Raw genomic sequence first — 7570 nt, forward strand, 5'->3', positions numbered from 1 at the left:
GATGTTGATCAACAAAGTGCGGACGTCTGCCAATCTGATGTCTCTTCCGTCTGCTTGTGCTTCATCGTAGCTGCTTGGATCTTTTGTGCGCGTAGGTGGTGGCATGCGTGCCCCTTATGTTGTTTTCAGGCCTGCGTGGCACTGAATTGTTGCCTTCTTTTGTTACCTAGTGTTGGGTGGTTCGTATGACTCCGGATGGTTTATGTGGGTTTTGCTGGTTATTGACTGTTTTCGTATGGCTTTATTTATAAAGTCGGTCAATCGCATTTTCTTCATAAAAAGGATATCTAAGACCTACATCAATCCCACTTCTAAAAAGTAAGAAAGTCTAGACATAAACAAGAGTGTTGAAATATATTGACCGCACTTTCCACCGGTCCACCGTATAAAATATCTTTATCTGCAAACATACAGCTGAAATAACATTGTCACTGCATTCCCCGTCCTTCCATCCATCCTATCGAAGCAAAGCTTGGCTTTCGAATACAACGGACGGGCACCGACTACTTGCGTCGACCGGGTAATCTTATATCTACGTAGAGTACAACACACGTACAAGACACGCCCATTATTTGCTTTAGCAGATGGGCGACGACGACGTCCCGCGCCTAATTTCGGGCGAGAAGTTTACACGAATGTAGAAGACGATAATCAGGTAAATTGCCCCATTTTCACGGCTGCTTCCTTGCTTATGGAAGCTGTCTGTCTGCTTACGTGTTGCACTACTGCTGCAACGTAGGAGTAGGAGTTGTTCCTCCCCGTCCAGTTCAGTAGCTAACGACGATAATGAGGCCAATAGCGGTGACGATGATGGTCGACGGCACGCCGAAACGAAGGTGGCTCCAGAAGGTGAGGTTGTAGCCATGGAACTGCGCCCGCCGCGCCTGCTCACACACGATCAGGTTCGCAGCTGAGCCCAGAAGGGTGAGGTTGCCCGCCACCGTGCTGACCCAAGCTAGTATGAGCCAGGCTTTCTTCTCCGAAGCAGGTGAGATCGCACCAGCGGATGCTGCCACTCTTGTGCCCAGCAGCAGCACTGAAAACAAAGATGATTCCGAGATAACATGCTTAGTGCACCTGGTCATCCCAAGATCACAAGATTTTTCTCAAGTCTAACAAGAAATTATTCAGGTGGGGAAGAAAGAGTTACCGGTTGGAACATTTGAGGCAACATTTGAAAGAACTAGAATCACAACGGCAAGAAGCGCGATTCCTTTGGCGCTGTCGATCCTCGCGTGCGGCTCCACCAGCTCCCAGAGCGCGTTGGGTATGCCAGTTCTGTTGAAGCCATCCACCGTTATGAACATCCCGCAGAAGAAGATCAACAGCGAGTACGATACCTGCATGCAAATCATGAACGGAAATTTTGATCCGAATTAGCAGCATGTTTCATACATGATCGATATTTTTGAAAAACTGTCAGATTTTCAGAAGACATACCTTCTCTAGGCATGCTTGTGCGTCGGTGAAATCGAGCGCCAGGAGGACGAGGGCGGCGGTGATGGCGGTCCAGGACATGTTGAGCCCCATGAGGAGCGAGACGAGCATCCCGAGCGTCGTGAGGTACACGGCGGTCTTCCACGCGAGCACCTTCCACTTCTTCTGCTTCACCACCTCCTCGTCGTGCGGCTTCTCCTTCTCGTCGCCGTCGAAGATATGCTCGGGCGCGTCCTCGATGATCACGCTGCGCTGGCGGCTGGTCGTCCTGGTCACCTTCCGGGGGCCATCGTCGCGCCGGTCGCACACTGTGGACACCTCCACCATCTCCTGCGACATGCTGGACGCGCGCACCGACCTGATGGCGACCTGGATGTCGCGGTCGCCCTCGGAGTTGTAGCTCTTGCTCCTGCTCATGCTGTCGCTCCTGCGGATCGGCTCGTTCATGTAGTCGGCGTCGCCGTTTACCGAGTTGGCGCGCGACATCCTCGCGGGCGTGAACCGGTGCGAGGTGACCTCGTCGTCGGCCACAACGACGTCCTGGCCCCCAGCCGACTCTTGGTCCCGCTCCTTGTCGACGGAGAGGTGCTTCCAGAAGTAACAGAGGAGGATGCAGGTGTTGGTGATGACTCCAACGATCATGGCCGGGAAGATGCCGAAGAGGAAGGAGCCGAAGGAGATGCCGCTGGTGACGGCGATGACGAGGTTCTGCGGGTTGCCGATGGGCGTGGCGGAGGAGCCGATGTTGGAGCTGGAGGCGAGGGCCAGGAGGAAGGGCTGCGGGGGCAGGTTGTTCTGCCTGGCCACCTTGAGGATGAACTCGGTGAGCACGACGCAGGTGGTGTCGTTGGTGAAGAGCGCGCTGGCGACGGCGGAGACGAGGCAGACGCGGAAGAGGAGGTCCTTGCTGCCGCGGCTCTTCCAGGAGAGCATGCTGCCGAGGTACTGGAACATGTCGGCGCGCTCCAGGAAGATGCTGACGACCATGGTGCCGAAGAGGAGGCCGAGGATGGGGAGGTCGATGGCGGCGTAGGCCTGCTCGGGGGTCATGACGCGGAAGAGCACCATGAGCATGGCCCCCAGCAGAGACCCCGCCGTCCGGCCCACCGGCATGAAGGGCACGGACGGGAAGACGGCCAGCACCCAGAAGATGGAGAAGGCCACGCATCCCAGCACCACCTTGGCCGTGCTCTCAAGCGCCATCTCCGATCGACAATTGTTGTGAAGAAGAAGAAAGAAATTCAGCCGATGGAGCGCAACTGATCAGCCAGCGACAATAATGCCAGTGGGTTTCCGGTCAGAATGAGTGGCCTTCTTGCTTAGATTAGATCCTGCGGAATCGGTGCAAAGAAACAGAAACTGCGTGTCAATAGTGTAGGAGAGTCCCCAAAACTGATGGCTACAAGTTGCACCAATGTGTGCAGAAAAGACACAGCGTGGTCAATCATGATTTGAAGATTATAATCTCGCAACTACGGCACTGAAATCACTCAAACTGCTCGTCAGTCGCGCAGCGGCTAAGGTGGTCAGCCGCACGACGGGAAAACAAACAGGTAAACTGTCTGAAGTTTGATCGGCCGTGCCTGCGCTCTGGCTGGCTAGCTAGCAGCATGCATCGGTTTAGAGGATCAGCACGGAGGTCAGTCAGCACGGCCGAAAATAGGCAGCGCCTTGCTAAGGTGCCACCGGCGCACCGGCACCGCCCAGCGGCATAACGGCGCGCGGCTGGCGTATGGGCGCAACCACCCGGTCAAGCTAGAGTTTCGCACGACGGCGGCGGTGAGGTGAGGGGTTTACACGTACCGGCCGGGAGAGCGGCGAAGCCGCAAAAGGGTTTGAGCAAGCCGCCGCAGTCGCTACTGGGATTCCAGGGGGGTAGGAGTAGGAGCAGGGACCTTGCGACTGACGAGTGGCAGAGAGGTCGCGACGTGTTATCTCCTGGTGGTTGGGACCGAGTGCTTAGGACCGGCCTATTTAACGCGGGCGGTGCAATCCTGTACGTGTTCCGGCTCTCTACGGCTAACCGGAGCACTGGCCAGTCTTTGGTTTGGGCAAGAGCAAGCTTAGTATTATATTCCCTCTGTTAAGAAATACTCCCTCCGTTCCTAAATACTTGTCTTTCTAGGCATTTCAACAAGTGACTACATACGGAGCAAAGTGAGTGAATCTACACTTTAAAATATGTCTACATACATCCGTATGTAGTAGTCGTTTGAAATGTCTAGAGAGACAAATATTTAGGAACGGAGGGAGTATAAAAGTGTTTAGATATGAATGATCTTATATTTCTTTATGAAGGGAGTAACAAGCAGTGGCTATATAACACTGTTATGTCATAAAAATTAAGCAGGGTAGGATATAGGGTTGACTCTTTGTTTAGTAGAATTTTCATTTCTCCCTTTTACCCCGTCGCGTTACTCATTCCTATCAACGAGCACGTTCAGATGCTGGCTATTTCATGAGAGTCCTCTCTCTCTCTCTCTCTCTCTCTCTCTCTCTCTCTCTCTCTCTCTCTCTCTCTCTCTTTCTTGTTTATTTCTTGTTCTTCACATAAGCAAAAAATGTCATGCAAATAGGTTTATAGTAACTATTGTACTTGCTTTAACTGGTATGTTCCCTGTAGATCTGGATGAATCAGTCTCACGCACATCTCACACGTGCTTTAGTTTGACTAGGCCCAGCTTACCAGGGACTTGCCACCAGGTTTCCTTTGGCTTATGGGAAACTATCACAATCTATTTTATTTAAAGTATTTCCTTGCTTTTCATACCCTTTGTTTCACCAACTAGTAATAATTTTTCCATAGCAATTTAAAATAACTTTAGCGCAACACTCAAGCATCATTGGTCCTGATGAAGAATACTCCCTTCCGTGGGTTTATTATAAGCTCACACATATTTTGAGGCAAACTTTGACCATCACTAATAAATTATCTATTGTTCTAGTATTTTTTTAATTATATATCAGAAAATATGCCATTGAGTTCATATATAAAATAAAATGATATATTTATTGCACATAACTCATAAATTATTGGTGCAATTGATGATCAATTTTTTTTTTAAACTATGTGAGGCTATGAGGCGCATGTGGTGACTTGGTAGCTCAAAAAATGCCGCATGAGTCTCTCGGATATGCTCTACCTCTTGTGCTCTACCATTGCAAGCACGAACAACATGCACGAAGCAAGAAGCGGGTGCAATGGCACAAACGTGATTACGAACTGAATTTTTTAGTGTTTGGTGATCACCATGGAAGCGAATTCCATGCTTAGCGAACAACAAACGATGGTCCATAGTGCGGATGTATATCTCCATGCCGTTCTAAATAAATAAGTAAAATCCATTTCTTTAAAAGAAATGCATATTTCTAAGAAAGCAATTCTCCGGTCGATGAAGATATTATTTTTAAGTCTTGATAGCAAATACCACTTCCGTACACTAATACAAGATGTTTTTGCAGCTCAAAATTGAAAACATCTTATATATTACTCACTCCGTATACTAATATAAGAGTGTTTAGATACAGAGGGAGTATATGTTTACGTAGTGGTGCTCGATTTCCTTTAGTAGATTGAAGCGAGAAAATGCAGTACTACCGTCAATGCAGTACTATTTTTTCTTGGCATAAAGCGCCTACACAGGCACAGGCGTCTCCGCACAGGACACTCCGTAAACTAATATGGTCGCGCAGAAACTATTGTTGTGTCGCAGCAACAGAGAGATCGATCGATCGATCGATCAAGCTCACGCGCGTGCGATGAGGAGGAGCGGGCATCACATTCACATGGTCGCCCTCCCGTGGAGCCTGACATGATAGGCGGGTCTCCTATAAACTGGCTACTACGAGTATACCGTCGGTGTCACTTTTTTTGAAAACAGGTCAAAAGACGCAAGCCCCCCGTAGAAACCCGCGCGCGACAACGGCCACTCGCTCGCTCGCTCAAGGTCCAGACGACGGAGGTGACAGCCGGGCTAACATCCATTTCTGCGCTTACGCCGGCCATGGGGACTGGCTGTCCCATGCTTACTTTCCGAGGCTTGCTGGAGAAAAGTTTTTTTGGGCCCCCAGGAAACTCCAAAAGAGGCTGGCTGGCAGTTCATCAAGACGCGATCTTGACTGGTGAGAGGTGACACGGCTACGGATGAGAGCCGAGCCGAGTCGACCTGGCCCCGCGAGAGGAGAGGCTTTCGGACGTACGGAGCGAGCGAAGCGACGGGAGAGGTGTGTGGTGCTTGTTGCTGGCCGCGGTGAGGGACCGGTAGAGAGAGCAACGTCTGCCGGCACGTCCCTGTTTTGTTCTGGCCTCGGCCCGGTGTGAGCTCCCCGTCATATCGGTGTGAGAGTGAGTCATGGAGTTTGCGGCCCCGTGCAACCAAGTAGGAGTATGTGATTTGGCAGGCAGATTGAATCAACCGCTAGAGGAAGGTGAATCGTGTGGAGCATTGCTGACCGCGTTTGCCAAGCGGTGAATTCCATATTTCTTTCTTTTTTCGCGGGGGAAAGCGGTGGATTTCATCCCGCACAAAAAGATACTAATTTCAAACCTTATTTCTTTACTTGTAGTAGATTTACTTTATTAAACTACTCCGTACTACTCAAAGTTAACAACACACTGACGTACTACGTACTACTGCGAAGTAGTACGAGCTCTCAAGAGTGTCGTTTATTGGGACCAAATCTGGGCACATGCACGCATATCAGCACATGGAAGGGAGCATCCGCCGCATGCATCGGGATGCCGGGCGGGATCTGTGGTGTTGCAAAGTCCTTCCGTACCAACGCATGTACTACGTGTGTTAGATGGATGGACGCATCCTCGTTTATTTTTACAGTTAAACTCAACAACTCTTGTTAAACCAAGTCACCCAGCCGCAGGCATGCTAGGCCAAGTCACGTGAATTGTACGGTTTGGAAAAATCACGACTGATTTTGCGCGCAGCATGCAAATTCTTCACGAACGCACCTCCGAACACACACACACACACACACACACACACACACACACACACATTTACATGTATATATATAGAAAGAGAGAGCGCGCTTACATTTCCACTGCCGTGCGCGCCTGCCCGCCGATTATTTGCTCTCGACACACGCATGCGTACGCGCCTGCCCGCCGATTATTTGCTCTCGCCGCGCGGCCTAAAGATCCGGCTAGGGAAAGGATCAATGGCTTGTAGCTTGTACAAGAGACCCCAGGAAGAATTTGAGCAGTTTTGATCTGGAGCACGTGGAGCTCTTCTTGGCCATCCACTGCCGTGCTAGCTAGGTGGAGAGGTGGTATGGATGATGGGAGAGGGAGCGCATATAAATAGGCCGCCGAGAGCCACGCGGGCACTGCATAAGGCTAGTCATAGTGGGAATAACTTAGCTAGTAACGACATGTGATGATGACATCTAGTTAATGAGGAGAGTGGTGTTTGGAGTAACATATTATGTTACCATTACATATCGCTTTTCAAAAAATGTTGAGTCTATAAGCTAATAAATGCAACCTTATATGATACTACTTTTATGACACTTTGCACTATGAAGGTAGTAACATAGACTAGTGTCATATGCATGACACTAGTCTAAGTTACTCCCCACTATGACCAGTCTAAGAGCATCTAAATCCCTATCCCTCGAACCGTACTCAAACGTCTGAACGGACGGACCGATTAAAATGAGCCGACTCACCCGAGTATCTCAAAATCGGTCTCAAACGTCTAGGCTTTTCGACGCCTTTTATATCTAGTTTAAATGTAGGGCGAATATGAGGCGGCCCGGACGCGTCCGCCACGTCAGTCCAGCCAACCGTCGACCCCAGTCTGTCCCCACAAAAATCCTGATCCGGAAATCCTACACACACTTTGCTCCACTCACTCTTCGTCTCTTCTCCTCCCCTTCTCTGATTTGATATAATCCAATCTCCGGCGAGCATGTCGAGCTCCGCAGCCACTCCGACAACTTCGTCGATGACAAGGACAAGCTGGCCCTCCGCATTACAATGAAGCGGCCATGGATGGACATGTGGGCAGTTCTGGATCTGGTCCGTCACCGCTCGCCCGATGCCGAGCTAGCACTTTCCATCAGCGCGCAGCTCCGCGCGGCTGCTCAATCCGTGTCGCCCCTCCGCCGTCCACCT

At 50.4% G+C, this 7570-nt stretch overlaps 1 protein-coding gene across 2 annotated transcripts; it reads right to left on the reverse strand.

Moving 5' to 3' along the window:
- Nucleotides 1–335: 335 nt before the first annotated feature.
- Nucleotides 336–6719, reverse strand: LOC119267881 (silicon efflux transporter LSI2-like). 2 transcript variants are annotated; one of them, XM_037549331.1, is made up of 4 exons: nucleotides 6489–6719; nucleotides 1441–2768; nucleotides 1151–1340; nucleotides 336–1036 (listed from the first exon to the last, which is right to left on the reverse strand). In XM_037549331.1, exons 2-4 carry the CDS (start codon nucleotides 2638–2640, stop codon nucleotides 768–770), a joined length of 1659 nt encoding a protein of 552 aa, XP_037405228.1. In that variant the 5' UTR covers nucleotides 2641–2768; nucleotides 6489–6719; the 3' UTR covers nucleotides 336–767. The 2 variants fall into 2 exon arrangements, with proteins under 2 accessions (XP_037405228.1, XP_037405219.1); XM_037549322.1 differs by lacking the exon at nucleotides 6489–6719 and adding an exon at nucleotides 3241–3393.
- Nucleotides 6720–7570: the final 851 nt, after the last annotated feature.

This window comes from Triticum dicoccoides, chromosome 1A, assembly GCF_002162155.2.
Source record: "Triticum dicoccoides isolate Atlit2015 ecotype Zavitan chromosome 1A, WEW_v2.0, whole genome shotgun sequence".
Classification (NCBI taxonomy): domain Eukaryota; kingdom Viridiplantae; phylum Streptophyta; class Magnoliopsida; order Poales; family Poaceae; genus Triticum; species Triticum dicoccoides.

What these genes read in the sequence shown, in the direction of transcription:
- LOC119267881 (XM_037549331.1), bottom strand. Translation starts at nt 2,640, where the DNA reads ATGGCGCTTGAGAGCACGGCCAAGGTGGTGCTGGGATGCGTGGCCTTC. An exon ending in CACAAGCATGCCTAGAGAAG is followed by an intron (nt 1,341 to 1,440) that starts GTATGTCTTCTG and finishes ATTTGCATGCAG; the next exon opens with GTATCGTACTCGCTGTTGAT. An exon ending in TGCCTCAAATGTTCCAACCG is followed by an intron (nt 1,037 to 1,150) that starts GTAACTCTTTCT and finishes CTTTGTTTTCAG; the next exon opens with TGCTGCTGCTGGGCACAAGA.